A 25,672-nucleotide genomic window follows, 5' to 3' on the forward strand; every position below is an offset into this window, starting at 1 on the left:
ATTTACTCTTTAAAAATAAACCTTCAGTCCCCACTACCGCCTGTACAAACTACAAAAATAAACCTTTGCTCTCTTTGATATAAATAACTTAGATGGCGTGGTTGGGGGAAGAGGGGGAGGAGGTGGGGGGGGGCTGCCCACCGTGCCCACGCCTGGCACGGGGACGAGGACCCCAGGCCACCCCAGCACAGCGGCAGTGTCAGGGGGCCAGGGCAGTGGGCACAGCAACACCGCTGGAGTTAAAGTGCTGGGTAACGGCATGGACAGTGCCCGGGATGGGGAGGGGAGTTGGCAGGGGGAAATGGCTCCATTGCATGGGCAGGGGGCAAGAAAGTTGCTTTCCCAGCTGGATGAGCCCAATGGCAGTGTGGGTGCCCTACACAGGGCTGAGCTGTGACTGTGGGACATCGCAGGGGCTTGGCACAGTAAGGAGCACCCCAAGAACCCCTTCTCCCCCCCAAATCCTGCCTATGTGCTGGCAGCAATAGTCTCCCCAGCACATCCCCCAGCTCCGTCCCTCCTGTGCTCACTGGTAGGGAAACTGAGGCACAGAGAGGATGGGGGAACATGGGGCAGCCCCTCGCTACCCCACCCCAAGCAGCCTGACAAGGCCCTCGGCTGAGAAATAAATCTTTTAAAATAAGCTTAAAAATATATATCTCTCTATAGATAGTTTCCCTTTGCAAATAAATAAAGGTGGGGGATGCCTACCCTGGGCCTTGCCCACAGCTCTGGGGCACCTGCCTTATCGGGCAGGGGGACACCAGGGGCAAGGCAGCCCAGCAGGTGGCCGGGGGGGGTCCCAGGAGGACGGGGAGCAGGCAGTGGCCCCATGAAGGGAGGTGGCAGGGCAGAGGGCTGGGCGCTGCGCCCCTGTGCCAGCAGCTCCAGAAACAGAGGGGGAGTTAGTGCTTCCATTTCTGGGGGGCACAGGCACAGGGTGACCCCAAGGCACATGGGGAGACACCGCCCTGTTGACACAGCGTGGCCTGCACACAGCTTGCATAGGAATGCCAGCCTGCCCTGTCAAGCCTGGGTGTGGGGCCGTGGGGGGCCGATCCTCTTCGGCTGAGACCGGAGCATCGCCACGGGGGCGATTAGCAGCACAACACGGGCGAGCCCGCTCTGCACCCTCTGTGCCACGCTGGGAGTTGCCAGCCTGGGTTCCATCCACGGAGCTGGTGACCTGTGGGGAGACAACGGGGGTTCAGCTGGATCCCCCAAACCCAAACTGTATCCCTATGCTATGCAACAGCACCTGTACCCAGTAGCGCTGCTGCAGCATTAAGCCACTGTTTGGGCAGCTGGCACCATGGATAAGGATAGGACATGGGCATCGTGCCCCCAGCTCACCTAGCGCCGGGTGCCTGCCCCGTGGCGTCCCAGGCTTTGCATCTCGAAGGAGTCAGGCATGGTGCTGGGCTCCTCCACACTGTCCGTTTCGGTGCCAAAACTGGGGTAGGAGCCAGGCAGCGTGGGGTGCAGGGCCACCGTCACTGAAGCAGTGGCTGTGACTGTGGTGTAGCTGCCAGCGGGGCCCTGCAGGTGGGTGCTGTAGGCTGGCAGGGGGGCCCGAGGGGCTGGCCAGGCGCTGGAGGAGCAGGGCTGACCCGGCCGAGGCAGTGCTGTGGGGTGCGGGTAGTCTCTGGACAGTGTGGGGCACGGCTCCCCGAAAGGCAATGAAGATGCAGGCTGGGGGATGGGCTGCTCCTTCTTCCCCTGGACCTCTGGGCTGTCCTTGTAGGGCTTCAGCACCTAAGGAGGAGCGAGGTGGGGGTGGCTGAGCATCCCTCTGGCACCACCCTGCCAACCCCCACATCCCCACCCCTCAGCTCCATCCGACCACCACAAACTCACAGTGATGCGGGGGAAGCTGGGGTCCTTGCCAGCCTCCAGTAGAATGTGTGCCGGGGCAGGTGGCACAATAAAGGGTCCCTGGGGGCTGCCTGGCCCCACACTGTCGCCATAGCACTCTGTGTCTGAGGTATCAGTGAAGGCAGCGGGCCAGGCAGGGGCACGGCGGATGTACAGACCCCCAGGGCATGGAGGCACTGGCTCTGTAGGGGGCAGGCGGGGGCCATTATCCACAGGAGATGCCTGTGGAGAGAAGAGATAGTGTAAGGGGTGTCAGTGACACACAGGGATGGGGTGAAGCAGGGATGGGACAACTGGATATGGGGCAAAGAAGCAACAGGGTAAAGCAAGAGTGATGGCTTAGGTGAGGGGTTAAGGCTGAGGTAGGTGTGTGTGGGATGACGTCAGGACTGGGTTAGGCAGGGATGGATGTAGGGTGAAAGTAGGGCACAGAGCAATGGGATATTAGGACAGGTGGGCATGGGATGGGAGTCATACCTCAGAGGGTGGCCCGATGACTGATAGCAGGACAGGCAGCAGCACCAACCCATTGAGCAGCCCCAGGAGTGTCAGGATGGTGAGCACCGCAAAGAAGTACCTGCAAGTAGGGTAGGCAGAGGGCTGAGTGGGCTCACTGCCCCCACCAGCCCCACTGACCCAGCACTGCCAGATGGGGTGCCCAGCCCTCACCTCATGATGAAGTCGAACTCAGAGCTGGCCAACATGAGGACGCCCAGGAGGGTAGAGACAGCACCGTCCATCACAGGGGCAAAGGTGTGCTCCAAGGCGGCAGCTGAGCGCACGTTCCTGCTCCCAACTGCTGTAAGGAAGCCCTGCAGAAGGTGGGAGGATTACGGAGAGCTCATTCCCGTGGGGTGAGGGGGTCACTGGGTAAAGGGGTGGAATTGGGGTGCCCCATGGGCAGGCAGGGGTCTACCATTGCTCACCAGGGCCACGTGGACAGTGAACTCCACGCCAATGCCAACTGAAGCGATGAGGATGACGACAGGGATGGCACTCAGCTTGATGCCCATCAGCCCCATAATGCCGAACAGTTCCACCGCCATCATGGCCAGGATGGAGACCTGGGAGCAGAGGGGTCAGTGAAGGGGGGCTCCCATGCACACCATGCCCAACTCAAACCATAATAGGATGATTGTATTCTCAACCTATTGTCCCTTTCTGCTCTATGTGGGGTGTCTCTTTTTCCATCTATTGGGTGATGCTCTCCATCCCCTTCATAAGGAGTATCTTTACAAATCAGGGTAGATGTGGCACTGAGTGGCATGTTTAGTGGGCATGGTGGGGATGGGTTGACGGTTGGACTAGATGAGCTTAGTGGTCTTTTCCAACCTCAATGATTCTATGATTTTATTCCCGATTCCCACTACAGGTGTCCTCCACCCACCACCACCTCCATACGGGCATCCATCCCCAAGAAGCAAGTACCCAGGGCACACACTCACGATGATACCGGCCGTCCAGGGGTTGAGCAGCAGCAGGGCGCAGACGAGAAAGGTGCAGGCCAGCAGGATGCTGATGGCCAACAGGAACCAGTGGCGCAGGCCGATGTATTGCTCCCAGAAGAGGAAGGGGTAGCCGCTGGGGTAGCTCAGCACCCCATGGCGCTGGGCCGCCTCCTGGCAGATGGCCCGCACGCTCTCAATTGCCTCGACGAAGTCGGCTGTGCGACGCAACCCGCTCAGGTAGAAGGGGAACTGGGCGAACTCCAGCGGCTGGGCTGCTGGGACTGAGGAGGAGAGCATAGGGTAGCATGGAGGAAATCAATTTCACATGAGTGCAGTCAAGATATGTGCCTGGGCACCACCTCGAGTAGCTGGGCATTGCCCAGGGAGGTGGTGGGGTCACTGTTCCTGCAGGTGTTCAAGAACCACAGAGATGTGGCACTGAGGGACATGATCAGTGGGCAATATTGGTGGTAGGTGGACAGTTGGACTGAATGATCTTAGAGGTCTTTTCCAACCTTAATGATTCCACTTTATGATTCTACGAGTATCACAGGAGCTGGGGGTACAGAGTGATGTTTGGGATGTAGGGCACAGAGAGTGCAGAGCAAGAAGACACAGGGATACATCTCCATCAAGGGATGCCCATGGGATGCGGGATGCTGGGGGTTTCTCAAGGGACAGGGAGCAGCATCCCCATGCCAGGGGATGCTTGGGGCCATGGGGACCCCACTAGGCGCTCACTCACTTCGGAGGTTCTCGCCTGTAGTGTCGTACTTGTCATGGATCCACTCAGGCGGTGGTGGGTAGAAGTTGGCCTGGGAGGCAGCGAAGCCCAGGGGGTCGTTGCTGGCCCACACCGTCAGGCAGATGTAGAAGGTGTCTGGGGGGATGATGCCATTCTCATCCACCAATCGCCGTGTAGTCAGCTATGGGGGCAGCAGGGATGGTGGTTAGAAGAGTGGTGGGCACAGCTCAGGGAACAGACCCATTGCTCCATCCCCAGCCCACTGCTCCATCCCCAGCCTTATCCCCAGGCACCTGGTTGAAGTTGAATGGCTCCTTCTTATTGCCAGTCTGGATGAGGAGCTTGTAGGCCAGTGCCCCATCCTCAGAGCCATTGCGATAGCTATCATAGGTGATGCGGCCAGCTTGCCAGTCCCTGTCGAAGGTGGCCTGGAGCCCTGGGGACAAAGCATGGGGTGAGCATCCCTAGGGGCACCACGGGGACACCATGGGATCCTCCCACCGACTGTGGCTCTAGAGGATGCAATGCACTTGGGAAAGTATTGCTTGGCATAAAGGCTGGGGTGGAAGCCCTGGGGATGCTCCTTACCTCGCAGCCAGTCCTGGAAGTAATGGAGCCACATCTTGGGCAGGTCATGGTTGCCTTCACGCACCACGTACTTGACAGTGCTGAAAGCCTGGTGCAGGCTGAGCAGGGCAGCCTGGGCGCCCGGGTAGTGGAAGCCACCCTTGGTGACGATGAACATGTTGTAGAAGGAGAAGTACTTGAACTGGGCTGAGATGAAGGCGTGAGCCTTGGTGTCCCGTGGCACAATGTCTGTCAGGTAGAGCCCGTCATGCACCATGGTGGTGCCGTAGAGGCTCAATCCTAACAGCGCCAAGAAGAGGATCACCACCACCACCTGTAGGGACAACAGGTCAACCAATGTCTCACGCCACCGCGCTGCATCACACAACCTCACATCCCCACCTAACTTCACCTTGGTCTGGGTCCGCAGCAGGAGCGGGGCGTACTTCTCACGGGCAAAGTCGGAGAGGCTCCAGCGGCACAAGGGCAGTGGCACGCACTCGCGCCCGCCCTTAGCCTCATCCAGCTGGGCCAGCAGGTCCCGTGTGGAGCTGGAGGGGGTGAAGACCTGCGAGCCCAATGGGTCAGCAGGCGGCAGCAGCACGGCGGGTGAGGTGCACACCTGGGAGGTGGGTGGCAGCACGGTGACGATGTGGTGGCCCGAGGGGTCGCACTGGGTGAAGGCCTGCACGGTGGTGGTGATCTGAGTGCTGGTGGCCACGCCAGGGTGGCCGTAGGGGGATGGGTGGGAGGCATGGTTGTCGTTGGCATCGGCCAACTCCTGGGGTTGGATCTGGATGACCCGTGAGGAGCAAGGGCTGCGGGAAGAGGAAGGAGGAGGTGGTGAGGAAATGAGCAGGGCTGCTCATGGGACTGTTCTGGGAGGGACGTGAGGGTCCTGTGTGCCATCCCTGGCAGATATCTGCTACCTGTAGAAGCAGCAGAGGATGTCGAGGCGGCGCTTCTCCCGCCGATACAGGTCCAGGCTCAGTATGGCAGGGAAGATGAACAGCACCATGGCGAAGTTGAACACCACCACCACTGCTGCCTGCGGGCAGAGGGACATGTCAGAACCAGGCTCTTCCCACCCCACAACATGGTCACCACTCCCCAGTGGGTGCAGGGCATACCTGGAGTGAGAAGGCACGCAGGGCAGGGATGGGCACCAGGGCAGCCATGAAGAAGGCAATCATGTTGCTGACAGAGGTAAGAGCCACGCTGGTCCCCGTGCGCCGCAGGCACTCTCCTGTCCGCTCCTGTAGGACAGAGAGGGACACAGTGACAAGGGATCATGGGGGGCAGTGGGGCATCCCAGGGCTGGACTGAGCGCTCACTTTGAAGGGGATGTGCTGGCTGGTCTCAGTGAAGGCATGAGCCAGGAGGAACATGTCATCCACACCAATGCCAAGGGCCAGGAAGGGCAGTACCTGCCAGAGAACAGCCAGTGTCAGCATAAGGACACAGCCACCACTTGGGACAAGGAAACCCACAACTCTTCCCCCCAGCATCTACCTGTGTGGTGGCTGCATTGAAGGAGATACCGAGCAGTGAGCAGAGTCCTAAGCCAGAGGCCACAGAGAGGGCCACCAGGAGGACCCCAGCCAGGCCCACGGCGCCCTGTGACTTGGAGCAGTCCCAGCGCAGCATGGTGACACAGGCGTAGGCCAGCTGGAGGAGCACAGCAGTTAGTAAGGAGGCAGTGGGAAGGGAGGGATGGAGCAGGAGATGGACAGAGGGGAGTATACACACCATGAGGAGGTATCCTCCAGCCACCCTGATGGCACTGACGTCAGAGAAGGACTTCATGATGTCATTGAGTGTGGTGGTGGAGAAGGCATGGATGTTCTGTGTGGCATTGGGTGGGATGGAGTCCTGCGCCAGCTGCAGGGCATACATCCCATTAGACAGAGCCATGACACATCACCCCATAACAGGACACAGAGGGTGAGCATTGCCTGGGGACCCGTTGGACCACAAGCATGGTGCTGGCACCCATGGTCATGTGAGACTCAGGCAGCTGTCCCCAGTGCCCACCTCCACGAATTTCCTCTGCCAGGCCTCCAGGATAGCACCTGCTTTCTCCTCACTCCAGCTGATGTCGTGGATCTCATAGTCATCCTTGAAGTGCTCAAACAGCTGCCGAGGGCTCATGAGAAGGAACATTGTCTGCAGGGCCTCGGCACTGGGGAGACATACACACATCTTGCTAGGATCAGGGCTACAGCACCCTGTGTCCTGGGTCCTCCCAGAGTTCCACAGAATCTGTCCCTCTTATCCCCAGCCTTGCTCCAAAGCACTGTCCCCCTTGCCAAAGTGTTCCCTTGGGTGCTGGATGAGTCCACCAGTACAGGACCCCACACTGTGCCCAGTGATCCTGTATTGCAGCCTTTACCTTAGCAGCTTGCCCTGGGAGTCTTTGGTTGTGCCGCCCAAAATCAGCTCCTCCTGCCAGCGCATGAACTTCCTGGAGAAGCCATGGCAGCCCCCAGAGAGCTCCGCCGGGATGTCGGGGCTCTGCCGGAGGAGGGAAGGCAGTGTCAGACGTGGGCAGAGGATGGTGAGCCCCCCTGGTTCCACCCCAATCCCCATGGGCTGTCACCCACCTGCTGGCTCTGCTTGTTGGGGGCGCTGGAGGGGCACTGAGGGTCCTGGGGGTCCAGGCAGGGTCGCTCCATATAAGCCTGCCCCACCTCAGCCTTATCCAGCAGCTCCTTGAAGCCTTCTAGGGATGTGAACTGTCCCAGCTCCTCCATCAGCTGCAGAGGGTCCAAATTGCTCCACTGGATATCAGGACGGCCCCTGTGGAGAAAGCGGCACGGGACGATGCTGAAACCCCCCACCCCAGACCTCACTGCATGGGGTCAGCACCCCAACATCCTTGACGGCAGGGCCAGGGGGGAAGCATTGGTCCTTGATGCGTCCCGCAGCGTCCCTGAGCTCCGGCGCAGCGGGCCGTGCCCTGAGTCAAGCAGCGTGCCTGATCCTGTTAGGCTGGGACAAAGGGGGGCAGGCGGCCCTGCGCGCCCCGCTCCCTGCAAGCAGTCAGCATGATTACTGCCCTCGGGATAACATCTTGATAGAGGGAGTGGGGAGGGGATGTTGGGCCCATTCTACTCTCAGGTTTTGGGGTCTGCTATAGGGTCAGGGGAGGGAGCGAGGATGGGAATTGAGGAAATGGGGTTTTTCTGCTGCCTATGTAGGATGCTCCGCTCCAGACTCCACCTCTGTCCCAGCCCCAGTAGTTCTTTGAGAGAGGACAGACTAAAAGAAGCCAACTAACCCAGTCCAGAGCTGCAAAAAGGGAAAGAAAAAGCCCAGAGCAAGTGCGGGCTCTGGGGAGAAGTGCAGCCCAATGATTCATGAAGGCTGGCTGGGCCGGAGCCGGGCGCTCCAGATTCCCACATACCAACCCGAGCCACTGCCACTTCCAAAGAGAGCCCCTTTTATCTGCTCTGCTTGCTTCACTGAGCCAGGGCAAATCCTTTTGTCTTTCCACAGATTGCCACGCTTTGTTCTCCCAGCTCCCGCCCTGCTCACCCCTCAGAGCCTTAAAAAGGGGACAGAGTCCCGGGGCTGCCCCATGGGTACCTCTGCGGGGAGGTGCCCTGCTGCCACCCCTTGTCCAGATCCAGATCCTCAAGAATCCCTGATTTGTCCCCAAGTGTGGGGACGATGCCAGTCCCACGGCAGACAGTGCCACTGGTGCCACACTCGCTGCCGGCCAGGCTGGGATGCACAATCCCAGGTTCTAAGGGGGGGGCCAAACAGTCCCCCCCCCAGTGCTGGCTGGGCACGCAAAGGCCCCTTCCCCCTCCTCCCAACCCTGAATAAGGCCACTATTTCATCTGGTTGGCAACGGGCAGCTTTCAGAGCAGCATTAGCATGAGAAAGCGCGGGGCTGCGTTTGCTGACAATGCACAAGGCTGCCCGGGCTCTCCCGGACAAACACGGCTGTAAACAGAAGGAATGCAGGGGGCCTCCCCAGGCCCCACCAAAAAGCACCCAGGGCGGGGAGACGAGCATGGAGTGAGCAGCCCCATGCACCTGCACCTCACTGTCCCCATTCCAGGGCTGGGGGTGACGGGGATGTGCCACCAGGGGCCCCACTGGTGTCCCCCATACACTCACGGGAGGTAGGCTGAGCCTCCCTGCAGCTTGGCCCCTTCCCAGAAGCAGTCCAGCGGTGTCAGGATCACGCAGGGGAACAGCTTCTCGATCATCTGCAGGAGGAAGAGTGGCAGTGGGTTGTAAGGATGCACTGTGCCACCACCCTGTACACCTGCCTGTACCACCACCTCCCATCCCAGCCCCAATCTGTGTGCCCTGCATGGAGCTGGAGGGCTGCACACTCTCAGCAGATGGATTTGTACCATTTGCTGCTCCATTCTCAGGGGGCAGATGGCCAGGGGTGGGAGTCCCATGGCACCGGTGCCCCCAGTGACCCACTCAGTGCCACACTCAGGACTCACCCTCTCGATCATTCCATTTTCAATGATGGGGACGCCTGACTTGTAGCAGATTTTGTTCAAATCCCACGATCTGCAACAGGAGGAGAATCTGAGGATGGGTTCTGTGCCATGGGAGAGTGAGAGGGGGACGCAGGGCACGGCGGGAGTCCCTGACCCCCCCCCCCCATCTGGAGCAGGACTCACTTTCCGTACAGCGAGACTTGCACTTTGCTGGCAGCCAAGGCCGCCTCGAGGTGGAGCTGCAGGGCCTCCTGCGTCAGGATGTTCTCTCCTTCGCGTTTCGGGGTCTGGATCAGCATCTGGGACGTGTAGACGGACTCCTCGCCCAGCTTCTCCTTCGTGTAGCGGAGCTCCTGGCTGACACGGCTGCCCGCTGCGGGATGGGAGGAGACCGTGACACTGGGGCCACCAACACTCTGTCGCAGCACTGCACCCACCGAGGGGCACCTGGGGATGTGAACAGTCCCCAAGTGCAACCAAGCCCAGGGACGTCTTGCCATGGGGGTCTCCCAGCTGCTCTGACCCCCATGCGCTCGCACCCCAAAGGCACGCATTCATCCTGTATATCCTGCCAGCTCACTGGCTTTGCCTTTCCTGGAAAATCCCTGTGTGCAGCAGGAAGGCAACATTACACATCCCCTCCGCTCCCACCTGGAGCAGACGACTGACCCACAGGGCTGCTCTGGGAGTACCTGGGGACAGAAGGGCACCGGAGGCCCTTTTGGCACCTCCAAGGCACAGGAAGCCATCCTTAAATGCTATACAAGAGTTTCAGCAACCAACTTTCCCACCAGAACACGCTGACTTTATTTCCAGCCATATACTACAGACCCTGTAGCACCCAGCTCCCAACTCATGGGGTACCCAAGATAAAGCCCCCACCCCAGTGCCACCCTCTGAGGACATCACACATCCTGGTGCTGGGACACAGTTCTCATCCATGCTGGGACCAGGACACTCCCTGGGCACAAAGCCGGAGCCCGGCAGGCCTGGCCCCCCGCCAGCACTGAGGAGGCCAGAGCAAGACCACAAATAAGCAGCAGAATCTTCCCCTTTTAATGACTTATTATATGGGTTGACTTTTTTTTGTTGTTTGTTATATTTTCCTTGGTTTTTTGGGCGGGGGGGTGCCTTTATTGTTCCTGGCCTGGCTGAGGAGCAGCTGGTGTCCATCAGATGCCATTTGCGATGGAGGTTGTGCCAGGGCTGGGGGAGCAATGGGAGGAGGGGGTGGGGGGCACGGCTGTGGCCTTTGTGTGCGTGTGACAGAGGGGACGTCGGCGCCCAGGGCTAGGGACATGGGGAGGGAGGGTGCCGCGGGGGGAAGCATCCCTTCCCAGCAGGGTGGGAGGTCGGGGCCGGCGGGGGTGCACCGCTGCTCTGATCTCAGTTGTGCCACCCACATGGATGGGTGGATGGGGCTGGAGGGGGGAGGGTTGGGGGGCATGGGGTCCCACAACCCAAGAGGGGAAAATAGAGGATGCCCCCTCCTCCCTTCCACAAAAAAAAAAAAAAAAAAAAAAAATTGAGAGAAAATAAAAAGCCGTCCCTTGTAATTAGTGTTAATTTGGAACAGGGCACTGTGAGCCGTCAGCAAGCTTCAAAGGCAGTGAGGAAGCCTCAAATTCCAACACCCTAATTAAGCAAAGAGCAACATGAAAAGACACGGCAGCGTGCGCCGGGCTGCCAGGGACACTTCAAACGGGCACACGGCCGTCCCCAGGCTGGGAACAGAGCAGGACGCCCCGCACTGAGCACAGGGGGCCTGAACGCCATGACAGCAACAATGAGCATGGCTACGGGGAACTGGATGTAAATTTTTTTTTTTTTTTTTTTAAACTCCAATTAACAAAGGGAGCCCTCAGCTTGTTCATGCAAAGGGCCCTCTGGTTCCAATCAGACACCCGGCACTGCGATGAGCATCCCACCCTGCTCCCCAAAGGGATGGATGTCTCCTGGGACATGCCTCATCCTCTGTGCGATGGATGGCGGTTTGGGTACCATGGGATGGGGACGCAGACTGGGGGTGATGGCACACATAGGGGGGATATGGTAGCCAAGTGGGTGCCCAGAGGGGTCCCAGCACTGCGGGAGGCCATGCGCATGGGCTGTGCTGTGGGAGCCCTCCCATAATTATGGCATCCACTGCTAGATTATAGGGCAGGGCAGGAGCCTCCCTTCCTCCTCCCTGGCCACCCTGCCTGAGCCACCCACCCTCCAAGCTCTCCACAGCCCGGCAGTGGTTCGCCCACAGCTGCAGGCACCAGTTTGTGCCCCTGAGGATGATCAGACAGGGAACAGGAACCCAAAGAACTACCCCGGGTGGTGGCTTCCCCCAAACCATGGTGAGCCACAGGTCCAAGCACACTCCTTAAACATCAGTTGGAGGGTCTGGGGGCAGCAGACCCCATGCCAAGATCCCAGACAGGCATATCAGCATGGGAACACAGTCCCACGCTGAACTGCCACAGCCAAAGGGGAGAAAAGTGAGGAAGATGATGGAAAGCACTGCAGAAAGGCAGTGACCCCTCAAGAGACGCACTGCTACAGAGTCCATGCTGTGAATTCAGGGGTGGGGGGACACTTGGGCACCAGCAGTGCCACCACACTGCAGATGGGCACTGCCAGAAGCTGTCACTGCTCAGGTGAGCAGGGTAGCAGGCAGCGAGCATGCCCTCGCTCAGCCCCCAGAAGAGAGACCCAGGGCTGTGGGGCAAAGGGTCTGGCACAGCTTCGCCCCAGCTGCAGCCATACCTCCAGCAAAGGGATCCCTTCTGGGGCACGTCCTATAGGACAGAGCTAGAGAGCAGCATTCAGATGAGGAATATCACACCGAGACCCTCCTCCGGGAACAGCCACCCCCCAACAGCATTCCCATATCCACACCCCCTCCATGCAACCAGAGGGGCTCGCAGTGCCATCAGCACAGTACGGACACAACGCACCACCGCTCCGGATCCATACATAAAACCCCACCAAAAAAAAGAGGGCAAGGGGTATGGGATCCCCCCACCCCGAGCACTGCCCCACATAACCCCACAGCCGGGGGTCCCGCAGCACGCAGGGAAGGGACGCGCCATCCCCGTGCCGCCAGGCACGCAGCAGCCAGAGGCCACCTTGGGAGTGTTGTGGGGCGGATTAGCTGGATTAGGGAGCTGTGAAAGGACCCATGCTGCTCTGGAGGAAGTCTCGCTCAGGGCGTGCTGAAAGAGCCATTTTTACCTGTCCCGGCCTCCCGAGGAGCCCCGCGGCCCCGTCCTGTCACAACACGGCCCCGTGCCCCCGCGGGGTGGCAGCCCCACTCCGACCCCATAGGAGCGCTCCCGAAGTAAACGCAGCAAAGGAGAGGGCTCTGCTACCAAAACCCAGCACAGGGGATGCAAAAAGTGAAAGAAAAAGAAAAAAAAAAAAAATCAGGAGCAAAGGGCCGGTTTGAGGCCACGGATGGGGAGCCGGCTTTGTTTATGGCGCAGCCAAATTAATGTCTTTATTACCCCCAAATCCGTTCCCAGCGCGGCCGGGACCGAGGGGACAGCGCGACCCCCGAAAAGGGGGAGCGGGGATTGAGGCGGGGACCATTCAGCGCTCAGACTCCTGTCAGCATTGACATAAATTTCCACTGGTGTTGGCATTTAGGCATTTGCCATTTCCATATGTATGGGGCTGCCTGTACTAATTATGCTAATCACCCCCTCTGTTGGCTGCTGTGAAAAATGGCCACATTAGGCACTCCACTGCTTGCTAATGTCACTTAATGTGTGGTTGAAACATACATTCATCCCGCGCTGAATGGTGAAATTTTTCCACATTGCTGGCTTCATTCAGGCAAGAAATGAATTTTTTGAACTCGGACCACTTTTCCAGGCCCGAGGGAGAGGCAGAGAATAAAACCCTCTTCTGGGTCCCTCGCGCCGCCCCCTCCCCAACGGGGCAGAGTCCCCTCCGAGCGCCGCGGATACGGACGAGTTTAAAGGAAAAGCCCCCAAACCATCCAGGGCAACAGAAATGTATAAGCGGAGAAGCAAAGCGAAATGAACGCACGCAGATAACCGCAGCCATCTGAGGTCTCTGGGACTTTTTGGTTAATTAGCAAAAGTTTCCAGCCCCCGAAAAAAAAAAAAAAAAGAAAAAAAAAAGCTGAGCGTGCCGACAAGGAAGGGGAAGGCAAAGGGAACTCCCAGCAGTGTCCCAAAGGGAAATACACAGAGGCAGCCCCTGCTGAACCCCCGAGAACAGCGAGTCCCCGGGAACGGTGCTCGTAGGGCTGGCTCAGAGCAAGTACACAGAGCCCACTGCTGGATTTTAGGACAGTGGGAGCACCGACCCAGCACCTCACAGCAGCAGCATGCAGGTCCGAGCCCCCAGGGATGGGGTCCCAAGGACACCCCTAACCCCATGCCCAGATGGGGTGCAGGGTCCAGACCCAGACAGAACACAGGAGGGACCGCACAGCTGCAATGGGGACCTCTTCTCACCCCACACACTGACACCAGTGCCACCACACGGGCACGGAGCAGGGATGTGGGCATCTCCTGCCCCCCGAACCCACCCGGCAGCAGCAGGACCACCCACCTCTCTCCATGCCCACCCAGGCACCACACAGCCCCCACCCCACCCCCTAGCCCCCCCCCCCCCCCCCGGGTCCCGCAGCAGCGTGGGAAGCGGGGCTGCAGGCACAGCTCTCTGCCGTAGGGCACAGAAGGGTGGGGAGGGCCTTTCATCCCCACTCTCAGCTTTTATTGTGGCTTTCCGCTGCCTGGAGCCAACCCCCCCTCCTTCCGTGGGTGCCATCTCCCTGGGTGCTGGGGGCGGGGGGACAGCACCCTGTGCCAAACCCTATGGTAGAGGTCAGGGAAGGACGGAAGCCACCAGGGAAGGCTAGGGGAAAAAAAGATATAACGACCATCTCATCTTTGTGGAAACAGGGAGGGAAATGCCTCTCACTCCCGTTTCACGCATCCACCTCCATCCCTCAGCCCTGCAGCACATTTAGGGTATCCCTGACCCCTCTGGGAAAGGAACGGGGTCTGCTCCGGTGCTGTGGGAGCGCGGGGCTGTTCCGGTTAGGAATTAACCCGGCCTTCCTTTGAACCAGCCCTCAGCCCCATAAATCAGGCAGCGCCATTCACCACCCAGCGCTCTGCCTCCCCGGCCCCGCAGCGCCCTGGGAGAGCCGGGAACAGCTGCCAGGTGTCTCGAGGTAACCCAACACTCGCCGCGAGACGGGGATTCAAAGCCTGCGAGCGGCTAATTGCTTCGGAGGAACCTAATTGAACATTTCCACAGCAGAGTCCAATTTATGGGGTGACACACGGCCTTTTCCCATCTCCCAAGTTAGGATGTGGAGCATGCAGCAACCCTGCAGGCACCACCAGCATCCCCCAGCCCGGAGGGCTGAGACAGCCCTAAGCCAGGATAAGGGACCCCACAACAGCCAGTGTTGCACCCAGGCTGCAAAATTCTCCTGTGGGGGGCACAGCCCCTCCCCAGCCTCAAAGAGCTGCCCAACCCATCTCTCTGTGGGGACAGAGATATTGTGTCCCCACAGGTCACGGCTCCATCCACATCCTCCTGCAGCAGGAACAGCCTCACCTGGGCCTCGCCTGGGTGCATCACCAAGCTGCAACCCACCACCTGTCCATAGTGGGGCAGGTGAGAAGGTACAGAGCAGCTCCCGAAGGGCATTGGTCCTCAGCTACTCTACTACTGAGCTGGGGCATCAGCAATGGGATCGGGACTCCCCACACACAACCCGTGTCCCTTCAGTGCTGCGCAGAACAGGAAGACCATGTCCCTGCAGACACCTCTGCACAGGACTCAGCTCCCAGCATCCCACACCTCTGGCCCCTTCGGGGGTCACACCTCTCCACCAGCCCCACGCTGCCCCCACCGATCCGGCAGCACGGCAACAAACGCACCTACCCCACGTAACGACCGGGGAAAAGGCAGCAGAGAAATCCCAGAAGCAGTCCAAAAGAAAAAAAATGAAAAATAAAAGCTCAGAACGCAACGGCGCAGTGTGCCTTCCTGCACCTGTGACACACAGCCCGCGGCCTCGGGACATGGATGGCAGCGGACACACGGGGCAGTGACGGATGGCGAGCCGACACGCGGGGCTGCGCGGAGCTCCCACGCACCGAACCGCTCCGAGCCCGCACCGACGGCACCGGGATGCGCTCCACCGCAAGGAACGAACGCTGCGCCGTCGTCACCCCGGCTCATTCCCCATCCCAACACGCTCCGATCTCCGCTCCCCCACGACAGCGGCGAGCCCTCCCCCGGCTGCAGCCTCAGAGAAGCACGAAGACCCCCGCGGCCCCAGGGGGAACAGCGGGAGCGCTCCGGGCACCGCCGCACCGCGCAGCGAAGGGGCAATGGATGGATGGATGGAGCGGTGCGGGAAGAGCGCCACGCGGGTGCGGGGAGCAGGTGGGGGCTGTGCGGGAGAGCTGAGCGCCGAGGAAGGGGAAAAAAAAAAAGAAAAAGAAAAAAAAAGGGGGTGGGAGAGCAAAGTTGCTTCTATTGTTGAACCGAATCCAAGAGGAGCCGAGGACCACACAGGGAGCGGGGCGTGGGGGAGGAGGCAGCTCCGCGCTAAGATGGCTGACACCCTCCGCTCGGCAACATCTGCCCCGGCGCTGCGCCCGCGGGGCCCCCCCGGTGGGACGGGAGCGGGCCGGGCGCCGCGGGGGGCACAAAGGGATGGGAGCGGGGATGTGCTCCGGGCTGAGCCTCCCGCAGCGCTCCGCGCCCCGTGCCCGACGGCGGGACGTGGGGATGCTCCGCGAGAAAGACGGGAAAACAGCGAAAGAAAAAAAAAACAACCAACCGAGAAAGCAAACAGACAAACACGCGTGGGAGCGCGCTCCGCTCCCGGCACACGTGCGCGGATCCCACGCGGGTTCAGCCCCACGCACCGCCCCGCACGGCCGCTTACCTTCCACCCAGAGGTGCTCGATGTCCGTCTCGACGGAGGCCACCCGCAGCCCCACGGCCAGCGCCCCGAACAGCAGCAGCCCCACGAACAGCACCTTCCCGCAGTGCCGCTGGATCCGGCAGCCCAGCGCGAAGAGCAGCGCCTGGAAGCGGGCCCGCAGCCACAGCGGGGCCCCGCGGCCCTGCGGGGAGCGGCGGCGCTCAGCGGGGGGACCCGCACGGCGCGGTGCGGGGCGGAGCGGGCGATGCTCGCCGCTTACCTCGGGCAGCGCTTTGCGGAGGGCGGCGGCGGCGGCTCGCGGAGGAGCGGAGCGGGGGGGCTCGGCCGGCATGGCGGGGCGGCTGTGCGGGGCGCGCAGCCCCGTTATGTGGGGCCGAGCGAGGCGGCGTCGGCCCCCATGGGCGCGGAGGGCGCGGGTGTGCGGCGGAGCGGCGGTGCCGGTGCGGAGGGCTCTGGGCCGGCGGCCGCCCGCCGCGCCTCTAAAGGGGAGGGCGGGGGCGGGGGGCGCCGGGGCCGCGCCGCCGCCGCCGCTCCCATTGGCCGCCGCCGCCGCGGCAGCGCCCATCGCCGCTGCTAAGCAACGGCAGCGCCCGCCGCCGGCGGCCACACACGGCGGAACCCCCCCGCCGGGTTCTTCCCCCCCCCCCCTCCGCGCTCCCCCCCCCATCACCGCAACGCACCGCCCGGCCCCGCCGCGGGGAGAGGGGGGAGCGTAGCGGCGCGGGGTGGGCATCCCCACAGCCGGCCCCACAGCATCGCCCTACGGCAGCCGCCTCTAAGGAGGCGTACGTAGCCCACGGCTGCCCCCCGCCAAGGGTAGGCGGCCTCCGCATGGGTGCCCCGCGGGATGGACGTCCCAATAGCGACGCTGACGGCGTCGCCCTACAGCTGCCGCCTCCAAGGACGGGCACGGCCCCCAGAGGTGCCCCCTGCAAGGATGGGCACGCGCACCCCATAGGGGGTATTGACAGCCCCCCATGGGTGCCTCAAGGGATGAGCATTCTCCCCAGGGGCTGCTTATCCCCCCAGAAGCTGCCTTCCAGTCTTTCCCCCATAGCCGCCTATGGGGCCGTGCATCTTCTCATAACCTCTCTCCAAGAATGGGTGCAGAGGGGCCCTCCATACCCACTGCCCACCTCCGAAGGGCTGCGTGCCCTTCATGTGCACCACAAGGGGTGGGCATTCCCGCTCCCACCCCAAGGGCTGGCGGTACCCCCAAGGACTGGGTGTTCTGCCATGGGGGAACAGGGGGTACTCTGCTTTTTGGGGTTGCCCAAGAGCATTGCCCCATCCCAGCTACGCACATCCGACCTCAAGGGCCCTGGACTGGAAGCAGGGGGATGCATATCGCCCCCTAACAGAGGGGCAGAGGGGAAGGGTAAATGCCAGCAGTGATTTGTGGGGCAATAGGGATTTGCACCAGCTTTATGGGAGCTCTGCTCATTTTGCACCCTCCCAGGGTCTCTGTTGGACAGAGTCAGTGTTGCTCCCACTGGGAACCTGCAGAGCTGCTGGAGGCAAACCCACACAGAACATCATCCCATAAGGGCTGCGGCGTTTGCAACATCTGGGCTCCTCCAGGCATCCCTTTACTGGTCCAAAATAGGGGGAAACCCTATATAACCCAATAACTCAGGAAAACCCTAACTCCAGGTTCTGGGACAACCCTACTGCAGCCACAGAGCTGTGCTGGGCACCAGCAGCACAGAAAGGGTTTCTCCCACGTCCCGCGATAGGCCTGTAGCATCTGGCGGTCCCCCAAATACAGAAGGGAAACAGCTATTCAGCACTTCTTGTGCCTGATTGCTATTAACAGCTCCACCATTCCTATTCCTCGGTGGACCGGTACTACCGCTGGGCAGCTGCTTCTTTTTAGAAAGTAAGACAAGAGTTCCGCTGTCCGGTGTAGCACCACAGTGTTCTCTGATCCCCATTCTCCATCACCTATTTGTCACTGGTTATTTCTACCTGGGACCATACTGATGTATGGCATAGATGTGGTTGGCAAACCCTTGGGATGGCCACTGAGCCCGTCAGGGATGGCATTCTCAGCCCCATCCAGGCTCGCCCACGGCAGCACTGGGGTGCCAAAGCTGAATGGTACAGCGGCATGGATCTGAGCATTGTGGCCTGGGTCTTCTTAGAGCATCTCAAACCCCATACAGGGATGGAACCCAACTGGAAAATGCCTGCAGGCAGGACTGTGCCCTGACGCCACAGCAATGGTCTCTGGCAGCTCTGGGTCTGCACAGTTCCACAAGCTCTGTGTCACCCTTGTGTCCCCCAGAGCCACCCGGAGGGGACGTGGGTTGTGTCCTGAGCCCCATGGGCCACTGGCCTCGGGGGAGAGGCTCACGCACGGGGAGGCTGCGCCTGCCGCTTCGTGCTGACCGGCTGTTTTATATCAAGGCGGGAGGGGGGATTTGCTGTTCTAGATGGTATTTTAATGGGCAGCCAGGCAGCTGGAGCCTGGGAGAAGCCTGCTTTACATTGTTTGGGGTTGTAACAAATAAATTCAATTAAAGGCAAATGGCTCCGCACAGCCCCCACCCTGCGCTGAGACTCTGCAGCACGGATGGCTGCGGGAGCCCAGCCCTGGGTGAGAGGCGGGGGCCCAGGGCTCCATCCCCACACTGGGGACACCCTGGAGCCATGCCCCAGTGAGACACTGGGATGCAGTGGGAGGCTGGCTGAGTAGGGATGGGAGCAGGGACATCCAGAGAGGGGGTGTCTCCATATGGCTGTTCCATTCTGTGGTGCAAATGGGATGGGGGAATCCCAAGGACACCCCAGCAGGCAGCCCTGGAGATGCGGCACAAAGGGGCCTGGGGAGAGGGATGTAGGGAAGGGACAGGGACATGGAGCTGGGAGCAAAGCAGAGGGGACTTATGGGGCCATGCCAGAACCTCAGAGCTGTAAACAGCCACAGCAGCAACTCCTCTGCTGGGAGCCAGAGCCGGGCGTTTGTTAGTTGGAAACCAGATGGTGCTCTGCAAAGCCAGCCCAGCCCGCCCGGCTGTGGGCCCCTGCTCAATGCAGGCTCCCAGGGGCCATGGTGGGATGAAGGAGGTGTTGGGGTGTCCTGTGCAGCAGTGAGGGCTGGGAGGAGATGTCCCCAGGGGTGCTGTGTCCCTCAGGGGTGCTGTGTGCCCAGAGGAATGGTGTGACCCAAAGGGATGCTGTAGGAGGACAGGATGAGAGGGGCGGCATCCACAGCCCACAGCCCCCTGGGCACCTCTGTGTGCTGAACTGTGCCTCAGTTTTCCAGCAGCTCCCTGGCAGCTGGGAGGTCTCTGGGATGGAGGGGGTCCCCAGGCCAGAGGATGACAGGTCCATCCAAACAGGGCGGTGGTGCCAGTGGGGAAAGGATGGAGCCCCATCCCTGAATCCAGGGAGAGCCCTGGGGTGATGCCATAGGATGTGGTGACGGGGCCAGGGCCAGCAGGATCCCGTCCCCTTTTTCCAGTACCTGGCTGTCCCCGGGCAGCAGCACCAATGTGACACAGCCATACCCCTCTCAGCCCCTGTGTTTTTGGGGAGCACAGCATGCGGGCAGACAGCCCTGACTGGGGAGGGGACAGAGGGAGCACCGTATCCCCGTGGGGGTCCCATGGTGTTTACAGAGCTTAAGAACCCCCTAAGCCCCGCCAGGCCACGGGGCACAATAGCGTGTGGACGTGGTGACACCGGCCGTCCCCACACCACCTTGGAAGACAGAGGGCCCTGCCACCCACCGCCAGCACCGGGATTAATTATGATAATGTAGTTCTTTCCCCCTTTGTCACCCTAATGAATGGGCCCCTTTAGGATTTTAAGGCCTTTGTTTGGTGCCTCTTTACTGCGGTATTGTAGGATGGGGACTAGCAGGTGGCAGGTCCCCAAACAGCCCCTTTTGTCTCCTTTGGGGGCTGTTTGGTGGTGGGGTTGGGAGGGGGTGCAGGGGGGTTGCAGGGGGGCTCCGGGAGGGACCGGGCCCCGCGCCCCACACCGTGCCACCATGTCGGGGCCTGCAGGCTCAGCCGGGCCCACACGGCGGGCAGAAGCCGGGAGCCACCGCCTGAGCACCGGCCTTGATCTTTTACTGCCTGGGCAAATCAATTACCCGGCAGAAAAGTCCCTAAATCCCACCATAAAACCCGTTTAGCGGCTGATGTGGCGCGGTGGCCGCTGGTAGTGCTGGTTGGGCCCTGGGCAAAGCCTCAGCTCACGGCCATGGGGTGAGGGCAGGGTGGCTGCTGGGGATACTAGGGACAATCAGGCACAGTGCTCTGGGATTGTGGGTCCTGGGGGGCCTGGTTGTGCTCAGCCCCTCCAAGGGCCCACAGCACCTTCCCCTCTGCTCCCGTGCTGGGAAATGCCTTCGGGACACCCAGGAGCACTGTGACAAGGGACGCTCTTCCTTGGGTGCTGGGCACCGTAGATCCCTGTACCCTGCTGTACTTTCCCACTCCCCACTGGACCCCAAGTGTCCCCGTCCCATGGTGTACAGGGCAAACTGGGGTGCGGGGGGGCAGGTCCTGGCCAGGCACCACAAACAGTGGTGAGCAGCGGGGTGGTAAAACGGTGACAAGTAATTGGTGTCCCGGCCGGTCCTTTAATGCCGACGCCGTTTTATGGGTGAGGAAATTGCTTGTGAGTCAGGAACACAGGAGACAAATTTAGGAAGTGCTCTCTGAATGTGCTGGGGTCAGGCGCCGAGGCCGAGCGCTTGAAACCTGGGTGGCCTCGGCGCTCGCCCCGCGCCCCCCCGGCCCCTCGGCATGGGAACGCGGACCTTTTATCTTATCACTGCTCTTCCGCCCGCCCCAGCCTCCCCTCAGCCCCCTCCCAGCGCAGCCGCTTGTGCCGCAGACACAATGCCACCCTCTGGGAGCCAGCATGGGGGCTGCCCCCACTGCCCCAATCCACCCATGGGGTCCCCAAGGTAGACCCCAATGAGCTGCTGTGGGGCGAGTGGTCCCCCCGTTGGGGTGCTGCCCGATGTGGCAATGGGGAAGCACTGGGGTGAGGTGCTGAGCGGTCCCATGGCTGGGCACTGTCCTCAGGTATGAGCCAGTTGGCCCCCAGTGCTGGCTTCCAGAGCCCCCCAGGAGGAAGAGAGCAGGTGCTCCCATTTGTTTGCTATGGTTTTAACTGGGAGGAAAGGCCATGGCCCCATTAACGCGTGCCCGAACACGGCTGAGGGTACCTTGAGAGCACAGCCCCTTCCCTGGCCACCTCGAACGCACCAAACCAGGCGGGTTGGATGTATTTTTCTTGATCACTGGCCAAGCGCTCTCTCCTGCAAAGCAGCATGTTTCTCATTTTCTGTAGGTTTAACTCCAAATTAATTTGTAAGTGATCTAGGTTTCTTGTTCCCCGAAAGATACCTAATAGTGCAGGGGAGTTCCTGCCAACCGAAACGTCGCAGCAGGGCGAAGGAAAAGCAGTAAAAAGAAACCCAGGAACTGTGACCCCTGGTGGGTATTTAACAAGGTGTCAGGTCGAGGGATTTTCAGAGCCCTCTAAGTGGATGTGACACCAGCCCCACTGCTCGGGTTGGGCCGCAGGAGGGTCCCGCTGTGGGGATGCTCTGCTGTGGCTGCTCGGTCCCATCCCGATGCAGCGATGGAAGGCACTGGGTGAGCAGAGAAGGATGGGTTGGGGTCCCAGGACCAGCGCCCCACTGCATGGGAAGCAGGCATGGTTTAATGGGGCCAGCTGCTGGCAGGAGGACACAGGCGCTTTTGTCTGTGCTCTTGCTCCCGGCACTGGTTGGGGCTGGCAGGGCCTGGAGTGGTTCAGCCACCGAGAGCCGAGCTCGCCACGGGGGCTAGCGGCCAAACCCACCTAACAGCCCTGCTGCGTCATTTATGCCGGGGCAGCCTGCAGCAGCAGCAGTGAGCCTCCTGCCTTGCTGCTGGCTATGGAGCAGAGGCAGCAGGATCCCTTCTTGCAGGCACCCGGCACCAAACGTCATCTGCAGAAGGGCCAGAGCAGGGAGGAGACGCTGCTGTTGCTCAATGACCCTGCAAGGGCCCCGGCCCTGGCTCCATCCCATTGCCACTGGCAATGGCTGAGCGACACGGCCACCAAGCTGTCCCACGCTCTGCGGGCAGCATTGCAGCATCGAGGACAACATCACATCCCATGGACAACACAACCCAGCCACCATCAGCCCATTCGCTCTCCCCAGCCATTGCCGGGGGGTCCCAGCTTTCTCTGCCTGATAACACGGCAGGGAACCATTTTTGGGGATCCTGGACTTGGAGTGAAACCGACGCAATGAGCTGCTGGGGTCTTTGCAAGGCAAATGGCTGAGTTGCACCAGCTGGCCATCCCAAACATGCCCATCGCACCACCACCAGCCACCCCATCCTCATCCCAACATTACCACTCGCTCCTTTCTCCTCATCCTCTCCAGCTCCCCAGGAGCTGCACCCTGCTCCCAGGTGCCAGCCCTGGGACGGTGCTGGCCGTGGTCTCTGCCACCAGCCCCCCCGCCCCGCCGCAGGGTTAAACCCCCCAACCAAATGACGGAGGAAGATAGGAAAAACAATCACAAGAATTTGTTTCATGCTGCCTGGATCCCTCCTTGCACGCAGCAGTGTTTTTGGACGGCCAATTTATAATCAGCAGTGTGGAATGTTGTAAATTAAATATTTTTAAACAACTTTGCTCTCTCTCTGGTTAAACATTTCAGAGATCGCTCTTTCTTGTCTGTCTCTTGCTGGGTGGTCCCTCCATTCGCCCGTACATCTTCCTCAAACACAATTAACCATTTAGATGTTGCACAAAGGAATAGCTTATGCATACAACACCAGTCGCTCGCTGCTCTGGCAGTGGGGGAGGGAGGCAAATAAGAAGGCAGCTTCTTTTATTTTCCACTAAAAACAAAAACAAGAAAATCCCTTTTTCCTTCCCAAACTATCCCATTTTCCTTGAATTGTAAAGGCACTGATCCAAGCTCATCAGCTGTCTCGGTGTTTGGTCCAGGAACCCCCTTGCTTTTCCCCCTCTCCTGAAATTCAACATTAGCATTTTAAAAGCCTTAAACATACAAGTTTATTTAGACCCCAGCTCTCTCAAGCTCTCGCTTTCCATATTTATATATACATGCATTTTATCGTATATAAAATGTCTGTCTATTGGGCCTGGAAGGAAGTTCTCGTCTGCCGGCCCGTCTGGGCAGCATGGTGTGTCTGTGGACCTTGGCTCCTGGGACACGGAGTGAAAATGGATGCTGCCCTAAAGCAGCCACTCTGCCAGGACCCAGTGAACCTCAGATGCTGTGCAGCACTGGGGCAGGGATTCTGGACCTCCTGGACTCCCCTCCAAAATTCCGAGCCCCTGACACCCACAGCTAGCAAGAAGGATGGGATAAATCCATAAGGGCTGGGGCTGGGCTGGCAGCAACCCGCAGCAGGACAAACAGGAGATATGAGGCCACCACCTTCCCCTGAAGATCTTCCAGGGAGGTCGATGAACCAGGCAGGACAAACCACCAAGCCGGCCACGCTGACCCAAGCAAGACTCAGCACAGCTGTGCCGAAATCAGCACGTGCCAGCTCCCCCAGACAGAAATGTCCCAGCAGCAGAGGACGGGCAGGGACTGGAGCAAGTCATCGGCCCTCAATGCACAACCTTCTCATATCCACCCAGCTGCACATCTGCCGGGAGGCTTCATGAGAAGCCTGTCCAGAAAACACCACCACCTACAGAGCTGGGAAGCTCCATCTTTTCAGAAACAGTGCCCACGAAGCACTGCCCTGGTGTTAATACTACCTGATGGGCATGGGCTGCAGGGCTCACCTGCTGGGACCTGACTGAGCGAAGCAAGGAGACAAACTGCTCCTCAAAGCTGGAGAGCAGCAGCACGAGTCAGACCTCCATGACTGCCTGCATGACTTGGGACCAAAGCTGCACCCCAAACAACCTGGGAACAGAAATGCGTTTCTGAGGTCACCTCTCCATTTCCCTTGAATACTGTTGTATTTCTCACTCAGTCTGTACACATTCCTATATCACAGAATCCTTGAGGTTGGAAAAGCCCTCTAAGATCAGCCAGTCCAATCCCACCCCACCACACCCGCTGACCACGTCCCTCAGTGCCACATCCCCACGGCTCTTGAACATCTCCAGGGATGGTGACCCCACCAGCTCTCTGTGCAGCTGTGCCACTGCATCGCTGCTTTTTTCTGAGAAGGAATTGTTCCTAATATTCAAGCCATCCTCTGCTCATCTGATGATGGCAGCAGCCCGGAGACCAGGTGAGATGAGGAAGGGTTAACCTGGTGCCCATCTTGGGATTCCTGAAGGCCCTATTACCCTGAATTATTTTTCATAATTACTGCCACACACGTAGACTACATCAAGAGTGAATCTTCACTTTGATAATTTGTGCTGCGAAATCTCACTTTGGGATCTACTTTTATCTCACACCAAACACCTGCAGGTCGTAAAAGGCAAAAAGGAAAAGAAAATGCCTCAAATCCCAGCCAGGTTTTCAAGTGTCAGGGAACACTAAATTAATGCTAAATTCTAACCGACACAGTAATGAGCCCCCCACCCTCTGCTTAAATTACCTAAACAAAAGGATTCGAGTGAGACGTTACCTTATAATTAAGACACAGAGGTAAAGCTCTAGCTGCTAAAGAAGAGGACACTGACATTTCAGAAGTTAAGATGGATCTCAGAGACCAGAAAATAGAAAACTTTCTATTCCCATCCTGCCCTTCAGAGTTCGGTTTTTGTTTATGAAATGCTGGGAATGTCTGAATTATAATCTCTCTTCTGTCAAATTAGCTAAGAAACGGTAATTTTTCTCAGGGGATGCTGGTGCCCATGAAGCACACATTTAAAATTTATCACTTCAGTTAATGAAATCTCATTCCAGCCAGTTGCTGTAAGCACCTCTGGATGCCAAACTGCCAGGCTCAGATAAATGTCCCGTTGAATCCTACCAGATTCCAATAAACAGCTTTTAGGTAGGAACTTGTGTCCAATTTACAAATGTTAAAGAACAGCTTGTGTTTCAATCCCCTCCAGGTGCTTTACAACCCTGGCACAACCCCTGACCACAAGGCTGTGCGTTTCACATTAGCGCTCTCGACCCATCTCACATGGGTCCAGCCTGGACATGGGGACAGACCTCCTGTCTGGGGTTGGGAACGGCAAAGGAACCATCAAAATAAAGCAGATGGTACCCACTGTTTATGCCCTACTTTCCCTCCAGCCCCATCTCACTGCTTTTGGGCAGCATTTCCAAGTAACGGACCGCACTCAGCCCTGGAGCAAACGGGTGCCAAACTCCTCAGCTACATCACAGAGGAGCAGAGGTGCAGCTTAAATGCTTCTGTGCTATGGGATGGCATTGCAAGAGAGGGGAGAAGGCTGGCAAAGGGCTACACAGAGCAGCCCACACTGTGTTTTGCTGCCCACCTGCTGCATTGAGGACGTGCAGGCAGCATCCCAAGTGGTTTCTCCTGGTATCCGGGGCTCGGCCTGTGTCGCAGTGGGGTCGGCAAAGTCACTCTTTCGAGTAGGCACAGTCTGTGTGGTCCCAGCTCTCCCTTCTGCTGGAAAAGTACAGTGCGTTCGCCAGGGCAGGGAGCGATATCACCCGGCACAAACCCCGTGCATCCCAATGAGG

The 25,672-nt window shown here is 59.5% G+C and overlaps 1 protein-coding gene across 5 annotated transcripts; it reads right to left on the bottom strand.

Moving 5' to 3' along the window:
- Positions 1-12: 12 nt before the first annotated feature.
- PTCH2 (patched 2) lies at positions 13-25,668 on the bottom strand. 5 transcript variants are annotated; one of them, XM_090146583.1, is made up of 24 exons: positions 16,301-16,492; positions 16,042-16,222; positions 9,288-9,477; positions 9,105-9,174; positions 8,764-8,855; positions 7,239-7,434; positions 7,028-7,149; positions 6,670-6,817; positions 6,385-6,516; positions 6,148-6,303; positions 5,970-6,062; positions 5,766-5,891; positions 5,562-5,683; positions 5,048-5,453; positions 4,657-4,969; positions 4,362-4,504; positions 4,069-4,249; positions 3,321-3,604; positions 2,802-2,939; positions 2,545-2,687; positions 2,353-2,452; positions 1,858-2,097; positions 1,354-1,755; positions 14-1,186 (listed from the first exon to the last, which is right to left on the bottom strand). In XM_090146583.1, the coding sequence occupies exons 1-23, from the start codon at positions 16,370-16,372 to the stop codon at positions 1,354-1,356; spliced, it is 4,050 nt and encodes a 1,349-aa protein (XP_090002709.1). In that variant the 5' UTR covers positions 16,373-16,492; the 3' UTR covers positions 14-1,186. The 5 variants fall into 5 exon arrangements, with proteins under 5 accessions (XP_031457133.2, XP_090002709.1, XP_090002708.1 ...); XM_090146584.1 differs by having other exon boundaries at positions 15-1,186; positions 5,565-5,683; XM_031601273.2 differs by having other exon boundaries at positions 13-1,186; positions 5,565-5,683; positions 16,042-16,606.
- Positions 25,669-25,672: the final 4 nt, after the last annotated feature.

This window comes from Phasianus colchicus, chromosome 9 (assembly GCF_987193195.1).
Source record: "Phasianus colchicus chromosome 9, bPhaCol1.hap1.1, whole genome shotgun sequence".
In the NCBI taxonomy this organism is placed as follows: domain Eukaryota; kingdom Metazoa; phylum Chordata; class Aves; order Galliformes; family Phasianidae; genus Phasianus; species Phasianus colchicus.

Bases quoted from the DNA above. Each gene is read 5' to 3' on its own strand.
- PTCH2 (XM_031601273.2), bottom strand. From the start codon at position 16,606: ATGGGCGCTGCCGCGGCGGCGGCGGCCAATGGGAGCGGCGGCGGCGGC. The intron at 2,688-2,801 runs GTGAGCAATGGT...CACCTTCTGCAG, and splicing joins TCACTGTCCACGTGGCCCTG to GGCTTCCTTACAGCAGTTGG. The intron at 1,756-1,857 runs GTGAGTTTGTGG...GCTCCTCCTTAG, and splicing joins CCAGCTTCCCCCGCATCACT to GTGCTGAAGCCCTACAAGGA.